Here is a 25,825-nt window from a genome sequence, read left to right on the forward strand (position 1 = left end):
TCAGATAAGATCGTATCGCCGAGTGAATTTTGTTTCCTACGAGATCCTCGTAATCATGGATGTTTTTGTTCACATTTTTCTTCCCTTTCTCAAAATAGGTACCTACCTATGTTTTGATGTACCTATACCTTGATTTATTATTTTGTATAAGTACATAGGTATTTTACGATGTTCATCTTAGGGATAAAGGTATGTACAATATTGTACATTCTTATTTTTTGAATTAGGTAACTTCGAATCGTTGCTCGTAAATAATATTTTTCACGTGGCAGATTTTTTTTTATTCATTACGCAAATACGAATTGTAAACTTAAAAATAAGTAATATAAAAAAACGAAATTCCTTATAAAATTTAAGTACTTAGGTTTATAAATAAACAACGATATCGCATAAAAACATCTACGCAGCGTCTTATTATTTGTAGTACAGAGACCGATGAGAGACAATGCGAATGTAATATCAAGAAGTACCCGAATCATCGGGTTTTCTACAAGTGGGGAATTTCGGTAACAAATTTACTGTCTCGGAACGTACGCCATTTTCTGGCGAATCTGTCTCAGCTTCTGGAGCTGACGATGATTTACTCGTATTGGCAAGATCTAACCTATTTTGTAACCTCCTACTGATTTTTTTCTCGGGCCTTTTTCTGTTGAAAAGTTCTTCGAATTTGGCGTTAACGTTGCTCGATGATTTACTACTGAGAACTTTGGGTGATTCGGCTGACATACGACGGTTTAGCTCTGTCATCTCTGGTTCTTCCGCTGTTTCTTCGTCGACTTCCTATTGAAAGATAAAAATGAGTTTAGGGGAGGCTTTTACGTAAGTAGATAAAGATAGGTAGGTAAATGATGTACTTTGATTTCGGAAAATGTCACTGGTTGGGTTCTGTAACGATTTTTTTGAGATCCTCGTTTGCGTCTCGATGATGTATCCAGGACTAGTCTGATCGGCTGAGGGTAGACTGTGTCCATGATTCTGGAAAATTGAATTCAAATTAATGAAGGGTGTAAAATTAATCTTATTTTCAAATAAGAGACAAGTTATATACAAAGTGTAAAACGTCCCTAGATCAGTTTTAAGTACAGCTACAATAAAAAATTTATCATATTTTGAAAATGGATTGGTTTGGCTGTAGCAGTAGCTTCGACGCTGACATCTACCTTGCTCTAATCAAATACACAACTTTTATGTGGTTACGAGGTTAATGTCTTCCATAGCTGAAAGGGGTTTCTGAGAGTACCAGTAAGTAGAGATAATTCTCCTGTATTGATATACCTATGAGAGATCACTATTTTCACTCCAAAATTATTCACTCACTTCAATCACTTCCAATCAGCCCGTCATTTCTGCACACCATTAAGTGCAGGGTTTTCTCATGACCTGCTCCATCATCCATGTGGCCTACGGTTTTGAGCTCACTAACTCCCTGCAGACTCCAACGATTCCTTAGCACTTTGAATCCCATATTTGACCTCTTGGAAGTATCACACATCTCCCCCCTCTTGCAGTTACCACCCGTTGACCTGATTTTTTTCATTTTATAGTACGGTGGGTTCTGCGCCAGGAGTAACCTTTATTTGAGTGTTTCATCTTTCCGAATTGGAAAAAATGGATTAGAATTTAGAAATAGATAAAAATATAAAGTCTTGATTGTCTTGAAAAAAAAATACGCCTGATTCTACTTTCACTACGAACAGTCAAAGAAGACTGAAAATAAGGAAGGAACAATGGTGGACCAACTTCCACCTCACTAAAAAAACAATATTTCACATCTTTCAAACACTCAATTTCTTTCTTCTGAATATTAACAACTCAACAAATTGAAAAAAAAACAACAACTCTCAGTTCGTCATGAATTCCTTAAATACTAAAAGCAAGAGAAGGGAGAGTAGGAGGGTACTACATATATTTTAGCTATACCTAGAAGATTCCTAATTTAATAATACATATAGGTATAGATGAAATCAAAATATGTTACTCATTATTTTATTTATTTTATTCAAAAAATGTTCTTATTTCAGGAAATTGTTTATATTTTTTAAAAATCTACATGTCATGACTTTTCAATCTGTGAATTTTCTCATAGTCAGGTTGTGAAAGTTCTCACTGTTACTGTTGAACTTGCGTATTTTTTTCCTCACAAGTCATTGAGAAGACATGAAATGTGGATTTTTAAAAAATTCGAACAATTTCTGGAAAGTTGAAAGTTGAACTTTCAAACTTTGGAAATTGAATTAAAATCAAAAATGTAATTTCAAATTCTGAAAAAATTGTGTAGCAGGAAATGTTTAAGTAAGTTTGAATTAAGTAATATGGTGTAGTTTCGAAGTATACCTAGCCAGGAATTTTCAAGAAAATGAGAACATTTTTTGATTATACATAGGTAATTAATAAAATCGGTAATAATTAAGTAACTAATATTTAATTTCATCTACCTAACTATATTATTAAATTAGGAATCTTTACCTATTGATTCATCAAATCAATACAATTTATTTCATTTAATTAAATTGATTTGAATCCATTTAATTTAATTTCTTGAATTTACAGGAAAATCACCTACCCACTATGAACAAAAAATAATAGGTAATTACGAAAAATTGAAAATAAAAAAACGAAGAATAAAAAATAAAAAAAACTCTCACGTATTGAGCGTAAGAAGACCGACTTTTCGTAAAATAAAAATCTTTTACTAACGAATTGATCCACTTTTTTTGAAACATTCATTCGCGAACGAATTGATTCGTATAAGTGACTCGTTCGCGAACGAATCGATTCGTACAAGTGACTCGTTCGCGAACGAATCGATTCGTAAAAGTGACTCGTTCGCGAAAAGTGGCTCGTTCGCGAACGAATCGATACATATAAGTGATTCGTTCGCGAACGAACTGATTCATTTACTCAATTTTTGGTGAATCATTCACGAACGAATTGAATTATTTTTATTTTTTCTGAATCATTCGCGAACGAAATGGTATTTGTTTGTGAATCATTCGCGAACGAATTGATTCGTATTAGATTAGTGACTCATTGGCGAACAAATCGATTCATAAATTAAAGAATTGATTGATTCGTTGGCGAATGGTTCTTTCAAAAAAGTAGCCTGCGGGGCTTCACAAACTTGGAGACGAGAATATAACTTGAGGAATCATGGGCAATTTTTTCTTGAAAAATGGAGGAGAGGGTGTTTTGAAAATTCTTTTGAAAGTTTCATGAATGTTTTTTTTGTTGTTTTCTGAATATTTTTGAAGCCAACACTGCTTAGTACTTAGACCTGGGCATTGTTGTTTTTTTAAATATTTTTTTTATAAATTGTGAAATTTCTAGTAAGTACCTATACTTTTTTTTTTTGCATATGAAAATTTTGTCAACTTTGGGGTGCTCTTGGCACAAGATGGTTTCAGTCACGATATTATAAAATTTTAAGGGATTTTTTCCATAAAAAGCAACAATTTTACGAGGATGGCAGGAGAAAAATTACAAAAACAACTTCCACCAGTATTCGCAGGTATAATTAGTTAACTAAAGACATCGAAAAATTTGAGTACAAAACCTCAATCAAAAAATCCAAGCCGAAGACTCGCTCATCTATTTTTCCTGCAACTTAATGCCTTTTCTTTTTCAATAAAAATGATAAAAATGAAAGAAAAAGATATATCCTACGTGACAAAATCTGAACATGACGAGAAGGTCGCCTAAAATACATTCGTTTATAATAAAATACGCCATAAAATTCTACGAATAACGTTAAAGTCGATCGAAAAAATTACCCCTGCCTGCTTCTGCTTTGGTAAATATGCTCGATGAACTGTAGCCAAAAAATTACACACTCGCTAGAATTTGTACTCGTCCCAAACTAAACGTTTCGATAAACGATTTTTGGTGCATTTTACTCGCTACCTATCTACTTACTTGTACCGCATGCACATCGATACTGTACCTACCCAAGGAGGCAGTTCCTACCTTTCGAGACTCTACAATCTCCTTTTAAATGAATTTTTTCCACCATTTTCAATTTTTACTTACGAGTAATTTACCTAAACGCAAATGAATTGTAAAAATGCTCATATGTAATATCGGCGAACGGTGGCCTGGACCGGATCCAATTTATTGGCGCTAATTTAAGAACTGCCGCTAGACAAGCTGGCGTTTTTCAAAATATCGCGTAGTTTATTAACCTTTCCGAATTTTGGCAATTATTCATACGTATAGTATAACGCATATAAAGTAAGTATTTTCTGTCATAATTTGGTAATCGAGTTTGTAAAAACGTCTATTTTCTCAAAATAACGAGTTCTTTTCATCAAAGCAACGGCGCGGCGTGCGATGCGTCTTTTGTGCCGAATTCAACGAGCCACCGGTAGCTTCGAAGAATTAGGAAATGCCGTAAGAGTGAAATTGCCAACAAAATTTCCCCTCTACCCCCCCCCCTCCACACGATCGTACAGACTCGCGTGCTGGTGAATTGGCGCAGCACGTGCGTAGTACATAATGAGACTTGCAGAGATGATCTGTGGAATATTTTGAGGTTTCGATCGATTCTTCAGAGATCAGAGGGGGCAGGGGTCACAAAACTAGGTACATTTGGGAATATGGGTCATCGTACCTGCTTAAGGTGTGATAATCTCCAGTTCTCGAGCACGAGGTAGTAACTAGGGAACGTTAATTTTAATTTCGTGTAATTTGTATAGCAAGTAGGAATTCGTGTGACTGCAGAGTGTCGTACGTTAAAACTTAGAATTACATTTTAACGTGAAAAAGTTCACAGCTTTACGAGTAAAAAATACCTTTATAACCTCCTGGGAGTAGACAATGCAAAACGAGTACAAACTGTTGTGAATTTTTTTTTAAATTAAAAAAAATACAAACGTATTAAAGGAAGAATTTCTTACCTATTTTTAGAAAACTGATCAAGAATCCCAACGATGAGAATGACGATGAAGCTGCTGCGAATGAATTACAAAGATTGCACACCGCGTACGAGTACGCATCGAATGACACGAAAAATTGCACTCGAATAATTTTCAAACATCGATGACACTTTCACTGGTCGTAAAAACGTTGGCGAATCATTACAATGGAAGGGAAAATTGAGCAAAATGAACAAAACAAAAACATCGGTAATGATGCGAAACGAGAAAATTCTCTCGATGTGTGTGAGATATACTCGTATGTTAAGAGCTAAAAAAATTTCAACGAAAGCGCATTTCAAATCGTCGTCTTCGTGGTGTACTCGTACTAAGAAGCTGTCATTATTTTCGAATGTAGCAGCTTTAGTCTCCTCCCGGATCTGTTCGAAGGCTCTTCGTCTATCGAATTTTCTCCGTATTTTGCGATGTTTACGTTCTAAATATAATACACACGCCGATGCCACAGAGAATCCCAAAGTTGTACGTGAAATTTCCTCATAGTCGTTTATGAGTATTTTTCCATTATTTTAAACTATCCGCTGTCACGATCGTCGTTGATTAATGGCAGAGGATAAATCTTTCTACAAGATCCTATATCGCCTATAGGTATTACTGTAGGCTTATAGGCCTGTGTTATTTGCTTTTTAGTGTAGTTCTAATTTTGATCTATCTATAGGCACTTATGTATTTAGTCGATTACTTACTTATTAGTAGTGTTTTCGATCTAAGTATTGGGTTGTGTATGCAAGTTTAAATTAAAAAAAAAAAAAAAGACGACCAAGTGTCTTACCTACCACTTTGAAAAGTTATTAAGTTCAGATTAATTGCCTACTTTTTCAGCAATTTTTTTAAATTTTTTTTTATTACTTTTCTTCACGATAATTTAATTAGCGAGCTTTGAAAATGAAGGCTCATTAGAGGTAAGTACACTAGTTTACATGATATTCGAGCTAGAAAATTATTTATAGAGCATCGATGTAGCATTTGATTAAAGGAAATACATTATACATATATTGGCACGACAAAAAAAAATGATTCGAACGACAGGGAATTCGATTGACAAAATAGGGTATTTCAACGACAATTGTTAACGACAGTTCAGTATTTCACTTCAGGTAGGTATAATACGAACAAGAATTCGATTTCATAGAACGACAAAAAATCTATCCAAAAAAAAATGGTCTTCAATTCGCTAAAAAATAAAAACTTATAGAAAGTTGTAAGTACTGTTTTTTTTTTTTTTTTTTTTTTTGCTAAAATTGTGAACAAGTTTTAATTTTTTGGTCAAAACCACCAAAAAGATCTTGCTCATCGAAACTATCAAAAAATATCGTTTTTTGCCAAAATAACAATCAAAAAATCTTACTTTTCGTTAAAACTGCCCAAAAGTGCGTTCAAAAACTCTCCGGTGAAATTTTTGATCCTTCAAATTACTCCCATCTTCTCCTGTTGTCCAAAAAAGGAAAAGAAGCACTACTTGTGCAGTAGATGAACTGGTTTTTTTTACGTGCTATTTATCAATATTTTAGTAATGTGTAATTCGTATTTTTTATGTCGTCCATTCGGCGTAAAATTATAGGACTTTACAGGCAGTTATTGCGCCTTGAATTTTCAAATTAAAATACCAAATTGTCAAAAGAGTTCAATCGAGTCATTTATTGCTTATTTGAAATAAAATAACAAGTTTCAGAAAAAAAACGCGACTTATCTAACTTGTCGACAAAAAATTTCATGAAAATAATATACCTAGTTCTTTAAAGTGCCAAACGCCAAGGCCAAACGATCGAGTAATAAATCAAATTAATACGGAAATGAATTACTTAATTTAAAATAAATTGAAATGTTCAAAATAAATTGATTGATAATGAATTAAATTGGAATTTAAAAAAATAAAATAATTAAATAAAATAAAATTTTATTATGCTGAGGCTGATAAAGTTACGTTCAGGGCTGTAAAAAAACACGTTAAAAAAAACAAAAACAAATTTTTTTTGGTTTGAAACTTCTTTAATGTTTAAAAAGTTTTTTTTTCTTGTTTAAAACCTACTTATGTGTTTGATTTGAACAAAAAAAAAAAAAAGTTTATTGTTTAAAACACCAACACGTGTTTTAAATAATTGTTTGAAACATTTTTGCTTTAAACATGTACAACCCTGAACTCTGGAGAATCACTGGAGGGAGTGGCCACGTGATAGCCACGTGGTGGCCACCGTTTTAGTGTGTGTGTGACTGTGTGTGTTTTTTTTGTTCTTCGGAATTGTTTTTATTTTGTTTTTAATTAAAAATCGTGTTAATTTCGTTTAAATCGATGCTTATTGCTTACAGAAACAGATAAAAACAAGTACATATGTATTAATTTGTATAACGTATCCGAAATCATTCTTCGAATTGATTATTGTTACCTACTTACCTATTTTAATATATCAACTTCCTACATATACAACTTTAGTGGGAAAATGTTTTCCGACGATGGAACCCCAGATGATCTCGCCGGTAAATATCTAAGTATATTTTTGCAGTTAATGAATTTCGTAATCACGATGAATCTCGTCCTTTCGTATATTGAACCTCATTTTGAATCATTTTCTAAATCGTTCCATTACTTCAGCATATCTCTTATGTTTGATTAATAGGTACATACTTATCCATTGTCACGATGCTTTTGCAGAACAGAGCCGTTAATTTGCAATTTTATGGAGTAAATTTCGTAATAATTTATCCTATAACTGAGTTACTTAATACATTCCCTAATTTTGTTTCACAGACGTTCCAGATGAATCCAATAGCCGAGAAGATTACAATTCTGTACTGTCCGATGAGGAGAAAATCACTAAGGTTGTTAGATGGAGTTATATACTTACCAACAAAGAGCGATTTTGAAAATTATCTTACGATCTAATTTTTTTTCTCTATGGCTCTAGGAAAATGAAAAGTATGATCCAGAAGACAGCAAGAAAAATAAAAAATGCAAAAAACGAAAAATGAAGATTGATGCGAGGAAGCAAAAAGAGCACAATAAACAAAAATGTGCGGATGGTGGAAAAGTAAGCATGCTAGTCGACAACATACTATTTAAGACCAAATACGAACACTTATGCATACAATTAAAATGGTTCTCACATCAGTTGTTTCAATTTCAGACCTCAGTATCTGAAGAAACTCTGTACAATGACTTTGAGATCAACGTTAAAAGGAAACGAAGTAGTCGTAGCAAAAAAGGTTCAAGTGGCAGAAAGAGTTCCTCCGCAGCTTCAAAAGTTTCAACTCTCGATATCAAACTAGATAAAAGAAGACGTGACAGTTCTGTACGTGATTTACATACCTATATCTCGTAGTATGAATTCCGAAAATTTTAACAATCTTTGTTGGTATAGGATGACGAAGGACATAGCGGTGACAGTGACACTGCCGGCGAACCTGATTCTGACGCTGAATTTGAACAAATGCTTCGAGAAGCCGAAAAAAATGAAGGCGGTGACAGAGACACTGCCAGCGAACGTGATTCTGACGCTGAATTTGAACAAATGCTTCAAGAAGCCGAAAAAGCGATTGCTGAAAAAAATGAAGCCGATATTACTGATAACAGCGAATTTCCAGCTCCTGTCAAACACAAAGCTAAAACTAAAAGTGGAGGCAAGAAAGAAAAAAAGATAACTCAAACTACGTCCAAATTTCCCAAAAGATGTGAGGATGGTTCCGAAGTGAGTGTACCTACTTGCCTACTTGGAAAATGTACCAATTCCTTCGTTTTCATTCTGTACTACCTATTATATAGTACCTTACCTACGTAGATATATTATTTGGTATTACAATTACCTACTTAAATGAAAGTATACGGTTTTTCTCACATTAACACAAAATTGTTATTATTGTTTCATAGAACAAGCCTCGGAAAAACAAAAAGAACAAGCTCCAGAAGAAGAAAAATGAACAACTGGATGACGAATCGGTATGTACTTACGTAAATGATTCAGTTCTTTTGGAACCAATATAAGTGAAGAGAATCTTTTTATTTTCCGAACAAGCTGTATCTCTTACTTTACATATGTTTTTTTTTTCTCAGTTTCGAATGCCAAACAACAATGAATTGCCAAACGTGAAGAAAAGACTGAGGGCTCTCACAAATCGAATCAACAAACAGAGCAGGGAAATTCAAAGGCAAGGCGATCAAATAAATCAACAAAAAAAACATATTTCGAAGTTACGACGTCAAGTAGCCAGGTTTCAATTAGCAGAAATTGCAAAATCACTTCATCAGTTACTATTTTGCAACGAAGATCCCCGTGCTAAAACTTTTTTTAGCACATTTCAATATGATGAAGATGAGACTCGTAATTTTATCGATGAGGTAATAAATTCAGCGATGTTTGGTGAGTAGCTTACCCACACGGATACATTACATACTTACCCAAAGTATATGTAATCAAAATTCCTGAGAGTTCGAAAGTCGATAAAATTATAGAAAGATGAGGTCTTGAGAAAACTACTCAACTTACAACTCCATTAGGGTTTTTGTCTGTTTCAGACAGAGTGAGATTTTTTTTCAAGTTTAAATCATTGTACATACATAATTCACTGCATCTCATTATTAGGTAGCTTATTTATTATTTTGAATTAAATAATTTGAGTAAAATTGGTTATTATTTGTTTTTTTTTTCACCTTTCATATTATTGTTCCGAAATGGTCCTCAATTTTTTTCAAATTGAAACGGTTCTGGTGGTTCCTTTATTTTTCCCCTTGGATGACATCCAAAGCAAATCTTTTTCGCTCAAAAAAATGTCAAAGGTTAGATGCATTCATACTCATTGTTTTTCCAAATTTGATGTTAATTTTTCCAATAAGTAGGTACCTACTCATTTTAGCAGCAAAGTGGCACAAATCAGTTAAATTTATTTGAAAAAAAAGTCAAATAATCACAACGAATAATAAAAACGCAAATGAAAAATATATATTTTAATCGTAAAACTGAAAAATGCTACACAGCATATAAATACAATTTTACCGTTTTACAAATTACATGTTAATCGAAGTATTTGTATGACTAGTTTTTAAAAGTAATACGTAGCAGGTACCATAGTATAGTATATTCGATGTAAACTTACAATACTTTTGAAATGCCGAATTCCACACGCGAATCATGCATACCGGTTTGTAGCGCTAAGCTGTTACATATTACCGTTCTACGACTAAACAAAATGTAAAAAAATCCAAAAAAAAGAGTATACTTTTCAAAAGGACAATCATTTTTCTTCCATAAGAAAAGGGTGGTAGGCTACACAATCATATCGAAACTACAACATTCGGACCCAAAAGATCGTTTTACGAAAAAAAAACACACGAACAAAAATAATTGCAGATGAAAAATGAGCAAAATAGCCTTTAACGGAACGTAATTCGTATCATTGGAGTAATTTTTGGGCGAGAGGAAGGGAGGGGAATGAGGAACCAAAAACTTTTTTAAAGGAAATAATAAACACATACGCACAACCACTTTTCCTCTTTAAAAATAAAAATTCCAAAAAAAATTCTTCGTAAAATTCACCAATCCTCCTCATTTTCCTCAAACGAAAAGAGGGATTTTTTTTTGAAAGATTGCAATTTTAAAAACAATCACGTAACTGATTTAATTTTTTAAAACAATAATCGAACAATTATCAATATAAATTTCGAGTGACATCAAATTCTAATGAAAATATGTGTAAACTCGGGAGTATTTTTTGGATCAAAGGGGGGGGGGGGAGGAAATGAATTATTCCAAGGACCAAAAATAGGTATATTTTCGAATTACGAATAAAATTCCGCATCGTAGAAAAAAAAACAATAAGAAATCTGTCCATTTTAATTTCCAATTAGGTACTTAGCCATCTTACCCACTTTTCAAAACAACCCTTCCGCGTACTATATTTTTCTCTGATCCGTAAGAATTTACAATGAGATCAAAATTCATTCGGTTGAAAATTTCGGAAAAAGCGCAACCTATTAGAAAATAAAAATTCAATGACACTGTAAGTAAGTATTACATAAATGCATAGACAACGAATTCAAAATAACCCATTATACCGCGTCATACAATATGAACACACAATATACGAGTAAATACGTAATAAAATAATTATCAATACGTCGTACGATACCAAAATATAACAAAATATTCGAATATATTGCGTGTGTTTCGTAAACTATAGGTATATACGAATACGTAACGTACTATACGGTAAAATATTAAAAAATTAATTTGAATTCGTCTATAAAATAATAATCGTACATTAACGTCGCGCAATCGAGCGACTTATTTTGAGGGGAAATTTCGGTAACATTGATAAAATCTTGAAAGCACCACGTTTACACACGAGCAACAAACCATATTCGAGTGCGGTCTGTTGCTAGCACTCTTAAATTTTATAATAGCGTTCGGTAAATGGCCATTTCATTTTTTTTTTTTTCAGTACAAAATCAGAACGTCGCGTCGTGATGCGTATGAAAAATATATACAAAAAAAGTAGAGTAAGAGAAAAAAAAACGAGAGAAGAAAGTAATCGTAAAAAAAAGAGAAAAAAATCGTCGAGAACTTAATCAATTCTCACAACCATAATAATAAACAAACAACTGCGTAAAATCAACCTCACTTCGAAATATACGAGTAATTAAATCGATAAATAAAATGGAATATTAAAATTACACATACACACGCTCACATACGAAAAAAAAAAGAAAAAAAATAGAGGTAAGAAAGTAGAAAAAAATACACATCTAGTGATTTAAAAATAATAGGAAGTAAAGAAGCACGCGATGTAATAGGAAAATCCGATGATAGATGCGAAGATAAATTTTTTCGTCAATATCACAATTTACGAATGGCTGGTTGAGGCCATATTATCCAACGAAACCGTTCTTCTTAAAGGTAAAACTTTATTTTCGCAATTTTTATTCAACGTTTTTTGCGATTTTCCAAATACATTGGTAGCGTTTCTTCCAGCATCTGAAACATAAATTGCAATTACCATTTTTTAGTATTAAGCTGTATGCAGTGTCATCGTTTTTCTTTCTCTCTCGAGCCACGTCGCGTCGTCGAGATCTGATAAACAGTTCGCTATAGAGCTATTTTATCGAGATTCGAGACGCAGAAAATGATTTCGAGAAGAAAAAAAACAACAAGTGAAAATTATTAACTTTGTACATAGAGAGTATCGATGTCTTAACCTATTTTCTTGTTGTGTTTTTTTTTTCAACGTTTTTTTTTTTTTTTTTTTTTTGTCGAACAACAATGTCGTCAAATATGAAACATCATCAATTTTCTAGGAACTCGAATAACGAAATGAATAAAATACATAGATACGAATAAAAACTGAAACAGAAATACTGCTGTAGGGTTTATCTTACTGTGTTTTTTTCCACTGTCATTTTGAACTTTTTTTTCAAGTGAATTTCTCCAAGAATACCAGGCTATTGGACTGTACCAAGCTACTGGATTGGGGAGCATTTTTTGGTTTTGCTCATTTTCTAGACTTTAGACACCTGTAGTTTCTTCCCATGAATAGATAGAGGAGCTTGTAGGTAGCGCGCTGTGTTTGCCTTGACAGAGCTAGAGCTACAAAATGGTACTAATCCCCGTATATAAATCCCCCATGTCACCCATGGCAGGCTAAAAAGAGAGAGAGAGTAGGTCTAGCCCGGCAGGGCTTGCAAACTGAAACCAAAACTGAAACCCCCAAAAACCAATTAAAATTGCTCAAAACCGAAACCAAAACTGTAACCAGGAGCGTTATTCTCCCACAACTAAAACCAAAACCAAGACCAGGAGCGTTTATTTCTCAAATTCAAAACCAAAACCAAGAGCGTAACCAATTGAAAACTGAATTGGTTTTGGTTTTGGAATTTTTCAGGTAATTAGCCTAATTAATATTGCATTTTTGGTAAAAAATAAAGTAAAACTGATGCTAAAGGTGAAAAGGCCTGAAAAATAAAAAAGTTGACAATTTTGGCACTTACATAGTATTTGAAGAAGTAGGTAATCACTTTCTTGGCCTTCTTCCCTCTAAAAAATGGAGAAAAAAGGAAAAAACCCAAGCCAAAACCAATTCCTTTAAAATCAAACCGTTTCAGCAAAACCGGAACAAGAGATAATATTTCAAAAAACCTAAACCAAAACCAAAACCTTTATACTTTTTTGAAAAACAGAAAACCGAAACCAAAACCAAGAGTGATATCTATCCGGTTTTCAAGCCCTGGGTCTAGGTATGAGAGAGAATGAGAAAACAATTACCAAGTTTAACACAGTTCCACGCCTCTGACTTTGTATGCTCCGCATTAGGCAACTTATTCAACACAAATTTCTGTTTTCAGTTCGCGATTTTTTTTATATGCATTCTGAGGTTATTTTTTGGTGGATTCTGGCACAGTTTATGGGCCAAAAGTGCCAAAATGGGCCAGGATAAGCCTTTTACATCTACTAAGGCATAGTCTGAAATCCTTACAACCAAAATTTCAGCTGCCTTAATTGATTTTTTAATTATTAATGAATTTTTGAACATTTAAAATTGACCACTTTTGGCGATTAATGCTTTTTTATTTGGGTCATTGAAAAGTCTCCAAGACGGTTTTCCATTTTCCAGAATTTTAAAATTCCTCCAAAAGACGCGGAAATCACTTTGAACAGTTAAAAATTGAGTTGTGGCTTATTCTCGATCTATTCAAAAGGTTTATCTTAATTTGAGCCGGTTTCCAGGCGGACATCTCGCGAGTATTTCTGTTTATTCATACCAGCATTCTCCAGTACTCGAGAAATCAGCTGGAAATCGGCTCAAATGAAAAATGAACTCGTCAAGCTATGTTGAGAATAAACCATAACCCGATTCTTAGCCAATCAAATTAGTTTTCACGCTTTTTGAATGAATTTAAAAATTTTGGAAAATCGAAAATCACGCTAGAGGTTCCAAAATGGCTCGAATTAGAGAAATTCGGATTCGGGGGATTGGTTTCAGACAAGATACAGCCATTCGTGCAAACATTAAAAATTTTCTTAATGTAAGAGCAGAAAATTTTTGATTAACTGAAATATGCTGTTCAAAAAAATGCAGTTTAGGTGTTTGCCTAGAGATTGGCTCAAATAAAGATAACCCCTGATTAAGAATAAGCCACGACTTGCCAGCCCAAATTGATTTCAACGACTTTTGGGTAAACTTTAAAATTTCGGAAAAATCGAAAATCGTGCTGGAGGCTCCAGAATGATCGAAAACAGTGAAAAGAAGCTGACATAGCATAAATCACCAAAAATTGTTCATTTCACATTTTCAAAAATTCACCAAAAATTGAAAATTTAATTTGGGAAGCTGAAATTTTAGTTATGGGGCTTTCAGGTTATACTCATCTTTTTGAAAATCGCGATCCCATTCAAATCAGAGGCGGACATCTCGAGAGGTCCCTTGTCAGGAAATGTTATATTATTTCGACCATAGTCAAGCTAACAGAACACTAATTTGAAGCTCATTTTCAACTTGGATGAAAATCGTGTATTTTTAGGAGCCCTTATTCAAAAAAAATAAAAATCTCGAAAAATGCAAATATGCAACTGCAACTCTGGAAGTTTTCTACTTTAAGCCACATTCTAACAATCATCGTGTGTCTGTGACTAATTTCTGACAGATAGGTATGAGAGGAAAATTATGTACTTTTAGGGCCCAAATTATCACAGAAAAACGGCCATCCAATCCCAAAAAGTGGAAACAGAAATCCAGTGGGCTCCAAAACAGGTGTCAACGATTGCAAAACGATACCAAGAAAATTACTAAAAAGAAAGATTCCAAGGCAGCTGCGCATTTGTATTTTTGGGCATTTTACAGTTTTTTAAACATTTAAAGCCCCCCCCCCGTCCCAACAAACACAAAAAAAACTTACCCTGGAGATGGCATTTTTTCATGTAGATAATAGAAAATTATTGGCGAATTAACCAATTCACGCAATTCAAAAGAAAATGAATAAGAAAGTCAAAATAGGAAACGATGAATTTTCCATTAATGCTTGGCTATTTGGGTAAGGTATAGAAGCTGTTAACGAAGTTTCATCCTTCATTTCCTGATTTTCAATTTTAATTTCCAGTTGATGCTTCTTTCGTTTTTTCATTTTGTTTTTTCAACTCGAGAAGCAGCAAATTTTCAAACGAACCAACCTGAGTAGCTTCACATTCTTTTTGGAAATTAATGAATTCTCAAACACAAGTAAAATGAAATCTCAATTTCAACACCTGTACTTAGAGAAGTAGAAAGAGTAAAAAAGGTAGGTACAAAATTCAAAGGAAAAAATCCAAGAAATCTCAAAAGTGAAGTGGCATATCGATTAGGCGCTGAATTTGTTCATAATCTCATTTTTCGATCTGACCTCTTATTATTTTTTAGCACCTATAGGTAACTACATAGAAGCACCTATCATTTATCAAGATCTTTAGGCTAAATTCAATGGAAAATTTTCAGTTTACCATACAGCAATAAAAAACCTAGTTTGCTGATTCAATATAACGTTGAACCGGACTCTAGAAATGATTTCTTTACGAAAAAGACAGTTTTTAATTCATCCAGAACATGGTTTTTAATAATAGTTTAGTGGCATCTACCTACTCGTAAGACTACGAAGATTCGTTATAAGCATACAGCCTATTCATATTGATAACTTGTTACCTTGTTATACATTAATGAAACGAGCAACAACCAGTTAATTGAAGTTTACAAATGAAATACGAGTATAGAGGTTCTCAACTAATTGATTTAAAAAAATAAACCAAGTTGCACTTTTTTCTTCTTGTTCAACGAGTAGGTACTTACTCGAACTTTTTTTTTAAATGGAAGGGTGTAAAATAAACTAATGGAAAAACACGCGATGAAAAAAAGTACCAGATAAACGTACGAGAGAGAACTCATTAAAAACTCATAAAAATCGTGGTATTTCTTTGAAACCCCCATCAAAGATAAAGAGGTTATACGATTTGACTCGTACATATAAATGCATAACGCTCAAAACTACATACATTTTATTACAACGTTTTCCAAACCAAGCTCTCTTTTTCCTCTAGAAACTATAAAAAATTCGTTTTACTAACACACATTCGTACGTATTTCTTCGATCTCCCAGTTCGTATTGAATTCTCATCTCGTCGTTTTACGTAAGTAATTCTACCGTCAACGCGAGAAATAGGAAACTTGTTCGTAAACAATTTCATCCTTCGGAAATATTTTGCCCACATCAAAGGCATCTGATAAAGTTAACTTAAGCGTGCGGAAACACATGTAAAAGTATCCAACTGCGAGTACGAATTTGAAAACAACCTTCACAAATCATTACCTACATTAAATGTACAGATTGGTGGAGTTATTCGAGACATCGAGAGGGAAATCGGTCCGATGTTTGAAATAGGTACGATCACATTAGTAATCACTAATCAGTAAATGGATATTGGATATTTCGCAAAAAAATGTTTATATAGCTTTCAAGTAGGTATAAAAATAAACCACGTTTCATTAATTTGTGTACAAAGGTACAAAAAAAACATAATTTTGCGTTAATTATCCAAGTAGGTATAGGTACGGTACCTATATTTTTAATGAATGGATTTCAGTTCAGAATAAAGAAGATGCGATGGGTAATGAACGCAATGTGCTCGATATTATCGAATTTTAATCACCAGTTAAAAATGTCCATTGCTTCGGAATCGTGTCATTTATCAGAATTATGAAGAAAGTAATACATTTTTTGCGATTCGTTTCGTTTTTTTAAATATATTTTAATTGAATTTTCTTCAACATTTTAGCGAAAATAAACCATATTTTTTCATAACGTTTCAAAATAGTAATTCTTATTTTTTTGCTCAAGTTTTCCATTTTTTTTTATGTTCTTAAGCTAGATATTTTAAAAGTATTGTAAAAAAGAATCCAACTCCACTGAATACACATCGAGAAAGAAGACATGAAAAAAACCTGATATTTTCAAGTTTGAAAAAAAAGATCAGAAGTTTTTTTCAAAAAAAGAAGAGACTTTTTTTCACAGGGTAATTAAAAAAATTATTCTCTGTAAAAAAAAAATAAGAAAATGTTTTGAAAAAATTTTATGAAATGAAGCATTTCAATTTCGAAAAAATGTTCTAATCTCCAGAAAACAAGATCAAAATTACGAGAAGTGAACAACTCGCAGTTTGAGAAATTTTTTTTTTAAATACAGCATCCTTTTCTCCCTCCGCTCTCTTGCCACGTGATAAAATTATGATATTTTGTTGGAAATCAATAAATTGAAATTATTCGATTGAACAAAACACTCCAAAATACATTAAAATTTAAAAATACAAGTAATAATTTTTTTTGGTATCCTTAAACAATTTTATTACAAATTTTTAGGATACAAATGCCATAGTTTCAGTTTATTTGAATGCACAAGTAATTTATTATTTTTTTATTTTTTTTTAGAATTGTTTATTTTGAACGATAAAAACATTTTCATTACGTGTTTTTTTGGTACTAAGAAAGACTATAAATTTTTTCAACAGCCAAAATTTATTCAAAAACATTTTATAAATTATTTTGAAAATACTGAATAATTAACGAATGAGTAAAAAACCTAAATCGAGCTTTCATGTAGAGTTTTCTTTCGAAACGCGGCATAAAATCACATAACGTTTCAAATTGTTCAGAAAAATTTCATTTTTTCAAAATTGTCCAATCATTTTTTTTAAATTTAATCTTTCAAAGTTCTTTAGAGATTTTTTCTTGTTTTTTAATTTTATTAACCTAATTATTCAAGGAGTAGTCTTTTATTTTTTAAAATAAGTTTTCTGTTCTGATATTCTCACAGTGCTTTTTAGGTGTATTTTCGTGCTCGCATCTCCCCCCTCCCCTTCTCCACTAACTTATCCGCGTCAATACCTTTAAATTTTCAAATCCTGAAACCAATTTTTATCACATCTCTTTCTCTAAGTGAGAAAGATATCACCTACACTACCAAAATTCACTGCCTCAAAATAGCCAAGTATTGAATTTACTTGTATTCATTAAGAAATCTGCTAAAAAGAAATTACTTATTCAAGTTCCACACTAGATGAATAAGCACTAAATGTAAATATATGATAATTTAAAGGCGATAATGCGTATACAAAAACAAATTAGAAGCTGACACACGTATTCTTATTCTCATTCAGATCTTGAGCCTGGTATATACACGACGAAAATTCTAAACCTCACACAAAACTATAATTCGATTCAAAATACACCAGAGGGTCGACCTTAGAGAGTTTTCCGCTACTTCCGTCATCAGAATAATATCGAGTATCGCAACGTAGCTGCGAGTTAGCCTCCAAAAATAGGTGCATTTTTAGGTAAAATTCCATAGAAGCGCACCCGACAGAATACGAGTTCGATTTACGTCATAGCTTTTTACAAGTCGGGTTAAATTTATCGAAAAAAATCGAAGCTTAAATGTAATTACACGCCGGTCGTATGCATACGATAAATTTTTAATTAAACGCCAACGATATAATTTAGTCGCTGGAGGAAAAAAAAGAGCGCCATTGACTAGGATTATTTTGCCCCGTTTTACGCGTATTTTTGCGCTAGTAAATGGGAGCAGAGGGCACCTTGTTGGTGGCTGGCTTTACCACACTGTAGTTTTCTGTGCGCGCTCCTTTATGCAAAATCAAATTTCCTGTCATTTTATTTTGTTACACTAGTATACATGTAAGTTGGCTACAATTTTATTATCTGCGTATCTCTTTAACTTACCAGCATCCAGAATGGCCTGTGATACTGTCCCGACTGCTGGTTCGGTTGACGGAGTCGCCCTACTTTCTACCTCTACTGGTAGATGATGACTCGTAACTGGCTGCAAAAAAAAAAATACACAATGTGTTATAAAAATTTAGTCAAAATGATATTCTTAAACAAATACATGAGCTTGACACTTGTTAGCATCCAAAATATAAAAACCTGCATACATTTAATAACAAATGAATAGGTACATATTTTTTCTTGCAATAAAACATCTATTTTTTAGTCAATAACACGAATACCTACATCAACCTATACTTACTTGAATACACGAAACGTGGAAATAAAAAATAATTTACCCAGAAAAATTTACGCATCCTTGGGCAATTGGACAAGAAATATTTATTTGTAACAGTTCGATTGGAAATCATTTTCACGAGGACACGACTGATGCGAATGAAAATTCGGAATATTTTTCAATCTCGCCTACAGAAGGAAATTTTTATTCACCAATACTTGAACTTTCGAGAAAAATTTTGTAACAATTTTTCGATGAAATTGCAAACGATGAGAAAACCTTTGAAATCACCAACGGAAAGATTGCACGCGATGTGCTAAAAAAAACCATGATAAATCACTTTTTTTTCAATTTCAAAAGCTTATAAAGCCAGGGCTGTTAGACACGAAACGTAAACGTATCGTTTCGTTTCGGTTGAGCTCTTTGAACCAAACTGTTTCGTTATACCGTTTCGTTTCGTTCCATAAAAGTGGTATCATTTCGTTTCGTGCCGTTTCGTGTCGTTTCCTTTCGTTTCCTTTCAGCCAAAAAAGTGAGAAAAGCGGACATTTTCATTAATAAATGAGGAAGAGAACCCCTCTAGAGGCTCTAAATGGATGAAATTTGAGTGAATTTGGCAAAATTTGGTCAAAATTTACAAAAAAACTTGCAATAAAAATCCAAAAATTGAAGAAACAGAAATGATTCGTTTCGTTATAACGTTTTGTTTCGTGTAATTTTTTTGATTCGTTTCGTTTCGTGTCTCGTTTCGTGTCCAGAGGAAAAATTTTCCGTTTCGTTCCGTGTCTTTCGTTTCGTTTCGTTTCGTATTAACAGCCCTGTATAAAGCAGTAGTATATGATGGAAAAATTTCAAATTAAATTTCCTTCGGTAAAATAAAAAAAATTCAACGCAGAAATGTTTTCAAAGACGCAGTATCCGATTTTTTAAACAAGAAGGAGAGGAGAGGATAGCTTGAATGCAGAAATTTCACTTTTAAGGCTTCAAAAAACTTACAAATGTGGATAAAATATAATTTCCTCCTTTGCTGAGTCCCTGAGCATTTCAATAAGTCAGTTCCACAGATTATATTTTTTAATAATTCCACAGAATGGAAATTTTATTGATGGAGTTGTACGAATATTTTCGGAAAGTACAAAGTATTACAGCCAATTGGAGTCAAAAATTAATCACTGAGGAGAAGGGAAGATGAATTTTCAGGTACCAAAATGCACTTTTTGAAAAAAGTGGAACCTAATATACGAAAAAAAAACAAGAAAATTTTACCAACATGATCAAGACTCAAAATTTGGGCACTTCTGAAAATATAGAATTTTCAAAATATGGCAGGAGGCTTCGAAAACGGCTTGAAACTATCTCGAATTGACTCACAAGATAAAATTTCAGGTACCAAAATGCATTTTTTGATTATTGATGAATTTTTGAAAAAAGTGGGACTAAAAATGCGAGAAAAAACAAAATTTTATCGACATGATCAAGTCCCAAAATCTGGACTCTGAGCTCTGGGCACTGTTTGGAAGTATAGAATTTCCAAAATATAGCAGGAGGCTTCGAAAACGCCTTGAAACTATCTCGAATTGACTTACCAGATAAAATTTCAGGTAGCAAAATGCATTTTTTTATTATTAATGAATTTTTGAGAAAATTGGGACCAAAAATTCGGGAAAAAACAAAATTTTATCGACATGATGAAGGCTCAAAATCTGAACTCTAGGCTCTGGGCACTTTTTGGAAATATGGAATTTCCAAAATGTGGCAGGAGGCTTCAAAACAGCTCGAAACTATCTCAAATTGACTCAACATGCAAAAATAACAGTATAACGTTAGTTTTAGCTTTCCAATTTCACTGGGTAACATTTTATGAAAATTTCAAACTTTAAAAAATGCGCAGTTGGCCTCAGAATTGCTCTAAACTGCTCAAAACAATTCTAATCAATTCGAGTGTCGAAAACAAGATGCATACAAAATTCCAGCTTTCTGTTCACTTTGGTAAAATTTTGATTTTTTCACGTTTCTGGCTCAAATTCGGTTTCAAAAATCGAAAAATTACCACTTGAAATTTTGACAATGTATTTTTGTATGTTCTTTCAAGCTGGCTTCATAAAGTTCAAAATTCTTGTCAGAATGCAAAAACCTCGAGTCAAACAAGATTAAAAATTTCCTGAAATTTGAGGACTCATTGACTCATTGTGTAAGGTTCAAGGAGTTTGTATCGAAAAATTGAATTGAAATTTGACATCAGCTCTATCACAAACATAACAATTGATATGCCACATGATTTTAATTTTTTTTTTCAAAATGTCACCAAAATTATGGTAACGGGGGCACCCAGTTTGCCAGATAGAAATTTGGCAGGAAAAAAGTTCATTTTACAATTATGTCTTCAACGTAAACTTTCAGGGTCTTCTACCGCATTTTACATTTAAAAAAATATATTTTTGAAAAGTTGGTTTTAAATGCAAAAGGGGGGGGGGATTTCAAAACATCGAAAACGGCGACATGGGTATCGAATTTTAGGTTTTCGAGCACACTGATTCTGATTCTGAAAATCGCTTGATCCCAAAATCAAAACTAACCCTTCAGAGAGGGGAGAATGGGAATCCAAATTTTGAAAAAGTACACCATAAATATCAAAATCTACGTTACAAATAACGTTAATTCTGAACCTGAAATCAGTATTTTCTCAAGATCAGCACTGAACTCCAAAAAGAAGGATAAAAACATCAACCTGGTTTTTACTTGAAAAAAAAAACGGAAAATGAACCACGATTTGTCATAACTCTAAATTCGTAACCAAAAAGCAACATTATTAATTTCCCGAGTAAAAAACGAATAAATTTCGCATGACCGACGAATATTAATTCATCAAAAACAATATTTTCGTGTGGTACGTCGCGTGTCGACGCTAAATCCCCTTCAGACTACAGATGATTGCTTCTTGAAACGCAAATGAAAACACCTTACATTACAATATACGTTTACGTAGGTATGCAAAGCAATGTTTTTTCGAAGTATAAACGTTGCCAACGAAACAATTTCGGTTCGCGAATCAAAGAAATTCCCCAGAACGTAATCGACGTAATTCTTTCGAAAATCGAAACGAAAACAAAACACGTGCCTTGTATTTGCATTAGGTAGGCAAAAGGCATACTTTGGTTATGTACACCGTGCCGTAAGGAAGAAATTACGTCCCTTTGTGTCCATCTTCGCATACAATACAATTGACTTTTATGATTAGCTCACGTGTACATAACACGAAAAGCTTTACCTACCTAGTAAATAGAATGGATAATTACAATACAAATAGAGATGTAGTACACATGGTTATCAACTTACAACAATGATAGTTGTTTCAACTATCGTTGACACGTGCGAATCAGGACTAAAGTAAAATATATCACTGAATGGGTCATCTTGTTCAACTCGTAACATACTTTCTTGACTTCCAGTAAGCTGAAAAGAAAAAAAAAACACAAACACATTAAAATTAACGTCGCTTAATTAGATATACTTTTCGTATAAATAAATACGAGATATTACGATTCTGTATAGTTAAACCGTAAGTACCTAGTGAAATAAGCGAGCTGCGAAGCTGTTATCGTCGCCCGTTTACCAACTTACATAACCATCCATCAGCCCTTCTACATCGCCAGCAACCAAATTAACCCACAAAGCAAACTAAATTAAAACTTTAGATATACCGTAATTCAGACACGCTTTACAAATTTAACCATCTTTTTTATATTCAATTCGCGTTAATTTACGAGACAAAAACGCGCCTAATCAAATTCTCGCCAATTGAATATATATCGGCAACTTCACGACCTTGGCGTACCTTACACTCGTACTTATATTTTTGTTGATAGCGTGTGCTGAATGGTTAAAATACCTACTGAATACATGGCACATACGACATAGAAGTAGACCGCGTATTAGGAAATACTGCATAAATATTAATCCTTTTAATTACCTACAGAGGAAAAAAGAAAATCAACGTAGGTAACCAGGAAAACAAATGTAATGGCCAAATTCTCAGTACGCAATCATTTACAGATCGAAATGGCAACATTTTTTGACGGGAGCGTTATGAAAAGGGAGCGTATTTTTTTGAAATTTTGGGACTTCATTGTAAATCCTGAAGGGCTCGTTTGAAATAAATAAGATCTAAATAAGGTAAGCTTCTCAAAAAACCGCAGGTCACACAAATTAAAAAAAAAAAATTCTTCAAAAATTTGACAAAGGGTCATTCCACGTCAATTCGACCAACGTTTTTGAGTCATGTCTTACGATTTCGTTCAATTTTTTTTTACAATATCTACCCACCCAGGAAGTAAGAAACCCGCAATCAATTTAGTCCCAGCCCCCTCAGGAGGCGGGTGGGGGGGCTTCCATTATTTTCACCTTGTCTCGAGGTACTCAACTTCAGCAGCGCATTCCTCCAAAACTATGATACTTTGATCAAAACTGATTTCACAGTTCGAAAAGGTATTGCATTTTGAACTTTTTAAGCATTTTGAAATTTTAAAAAGTTGAAAGTTGTAGATAATGCATATTGTTTATATTTAGAACGACTATTTTCAAACTTCTGAATTAATTTATAGAAGTTTTAAGGTATTCTGGAGCCCCCGGCAGATTTTTTCGATTTTCCAGTTTTGAAAAAATTGCAATGAAATAAGCTGAAACCTAATAACTGGGATTACCTGAGGCACAAACTTTGAAAATTCGGCTAAAATTCAAAATTTTTTCAGCAAAATTGCTCAAAAAAATTCAATTGTTCGTTTTTTGACCGAGTTTACATGATAAACTCAAATTTTAATCATTTTAATCACCATAAATGCTGAAGCTTTCAGCAAATTTCTAGATTTTTCAATTTTGGAAATTAAATATTTTTTTCGAAAATAATAAATTTTTAATTTGAAGTAGCAGAAACGAATTTATAAAATTTGTGCTAGGATTAATCGAAAGGGCCATAAAGATCACCTAATCCAAATTCCTAGGCACTGAATTTTATTTTGACTCATTTTACAAACATTTTTTTTTTTTAACCTGGGGAAATCCTAACAATTCGGCGAGAGCTTCAAAACTTTAAGACTGCTACAAAATGATTTCAAAGGTCAAAAATAAGGTACCTATCTGTAAACAAATTTCAGCTTTTTATACCTCAGCTGATGAGTTTGTAAACGACGAATTTTTCATTTTCAGTTAGAAATTAATCACTGAGGAAAGTTTTGGAATGAAATTGGTATACTAGTTGAAAAAGACTAAGAAAATTGGTCTCTAAATGCATTGAAAGAGCCACAAAGCCCGCGATAATTTGAGTTTGTAAGAGCTGAATTTCATTTTAGGTCATTTTACTTACTCCAAGATGGCTTTATAATCACCAAAAATCGATTTGGTAGGTCAAATAAGGTTTTAAGAACAAACTAAAATTCAATCTGGTGAATGTTTTTTGGACGATTTTTAGATTTTTCATTGCATGGACGAATCATTTTTTCGCCATTTGGAATGTGTATCTCCCTTAAAAGATCAGAAAATTCATGATAGGTAATAGAAGTTAGAACGACCAGATCTGTGCTGTACAATATTTTCCAGTTGAAATTACAAATATTAAGCTGGAAAATTTTCCAAACTGATCGAATGCCCATTTCTAAGCAATATCAAGTGACAAACGGCAGGAGAATCACTGTCCATGCCTTTAATCCAGTTGGGAGAAAATCGCTTAAAAATTAAAAAAAAAATCGATTTAAATCGTTGAAGGGGCAAGACTAATAAATCAACTCTCACTTCCCACGCCCACAAATTAAAATATTGAACTTTTATGGGAAAAAACAGATTCTGTAGTACATAGTTGAAGAATTGAAAAATTTGAAAAGAATTATGGTTGCTTGGATGGAAATTGGGAAAATTGAGTGACATGATTTCAAATTTGAGGATAGGTTTACTTTTCGAATCGTCAATAATTTTATTTCACTTCAATCTAATTCAAATGCTCAGATTCAGCCATCATTTTTTTTTTATCTGAACTGCCCATCATTCAACACACCTAGGTGGAATTTTCGTCTAAAACTATAGAATAGACCACACATATGTACTTTAAACAAACAATAAAAATGTATATTTACTTCGAATCCGAAATATTTCAAAATATCCATTTTGCACATCGGACACGTTCGATTTTCCAGCAGCCACGGATCGATACATAATTTATGGAATTCGTGCCTGTAATTGAAAGCAAAATTGAAAATCTTTCAAACGATATACCTACACATACCATAAACTTATGTATATTATACACATATAACGTACTAACGCGATATTATAGCCATTTTATTTAAGTAGGGTAAACAAACTCTCTAGTCTGCGTCTCGTGCAAAAGGACCTACAAATATTTGCCGAATGTAAACACCTCGAATTTATGTAACCCCCCTGTTAGGCATCATCGGCATATACGAGTTCGTGTATGTAGATATATGCGAAAATTTGCTCGCTTTAAAAGCTACGTTTATTTAATAGGTACCTAATACCTATCTTCGGTACACACATCGCATTCGCATCGAGAGTCGAGTAAATGTAAGTGATTTGTTGAACACAGCTTTGGCCCCGTATACAGGCGTACATTTTGCCCGTTTTCGATGAAGAAATAAGTGCTCGTATATACGTTGAATATTTTTCACCATTAGCTTTCACCAACACCATCAACTATCACATGTGTGTATCTTTTTATACAGGGTGTTTTTTTGCCAACTATTTTTTTCTGCCATTCACATTTTTTTTTTTTTTACTCGAAACATCGCGAATCGAAATTTTTAACGCAGTAGAACTACATACATCGCGTATCTATTATTTTCGCTGCGATTTTTTTTTTGTTTTGTTCATC

General features: G+C 33.0%; 2 protein-coding genes across 4 annotated transcripts in view; one reads left to right on the plus strand and one right to left on the minus strand.

Annotated features, from left to right (window-relative positions):
• The first annotated feature begins 6,928 nt into the window (after positions 1-6,928).
• Positions 6,929-10,225, plus strand: LOC135848776 (uncharacterized protein DDB_G0283697-like). 2 transcript variants are annotated; one of them, XM_065368770.1, is made up of 7 exons: positions 6,929-7,403; positions 7,675-7,745; positions 7,832-7,954; positions 8,036-8,215; positions 8,285-8,611; positions 8,791-8,859; positions 8,974-10,225. In XM_065368770.1, exons 1-7 carry the CDS (start codon positions 7,367-7,369, stop codon positions 9,286-9,288), a joined length of 1,122 nt encoding a protein of 373 aa, XP_065224842.1. In that variant the 5' UTR covers positions 6,929-7,366; the 3' UTR covers positions 9,289-10,225. The 2 variants fall into 2 exon arrangements, with proteins under 2 accessions (XP_065224842.1, XP_065224843.1); XM_065368771.1 differs by having other exon boundaries at positions 6,942-7,403; positions 8,051-8,215.
• The window catches only part of LOC135848774 (E3 ubiquitin-protein ligase goliath-like), an 88,334-nt gene continuing 72,343 nt past the window's right edge, over positions 9,835-25,825 (minus strand). For both annotated transcript variants that reach the window (XM_065368769.1, XM_065368768.1), the window contains exons 6-9: positions 25,071-25,167; positions 22,285-22,401; positions 18,666-18,765; positions 9,835-11,890 (exon numbers count right to left, since the gene is read on the minus strand). In XM_065368769.1, coding sequence (XP_065224841.1) covers positions 11,760-11,890; positions 18,666-18,765; positions 22,285-22,401; positions 25,071-25,167 — 445 coding nt within the window. In that variant the 3' untranslated portion in view covers positions 9,835-11,759. The remainder of the gene's footprint in view (positions 11,891-18,665; positions 18,766-22,284; positions 22,402-25,070; positions 25,168-25,825) is intronic.

This window comes from Planococcus citri, chromosome 5 (assembly GCF_950023065.1).
Source record: "Planococcus citri chromosome 5, ihPlaCitr1.1, whole genome shotgun sequence".
Taxonomy (NCBI): domain Eukaryota; kingdom Metazoa; phylum Arthropoda; class Insecta; order Hemiptera; family Pseudococcidae; genus Planococcus; species Planococcus citri.

Bases quoted from the DNA above. Each gene is read 5' to 3' on its own strand.
- LOC135848776 (XM_065368770.1), top strand. From the start codon at position 7,367: ATGTTTTCCGACGATGGAACCCCAGATGATCTCGCCG. The intron at 8,612-8,790 runs GTGAGTGTACCT...ATTGTTTCATAG, and splicing joins GATGTGAGGATGGTTCCGAA to AACAAGCCTCGGAAAAACAA. The intron at 8,860-8,973 runs GTATGTACTTAC...TTTTTTTCTCAG, and splicing joins AACAACTGGATGACGAATCG to TTTCGAATGCCAAACAACAA.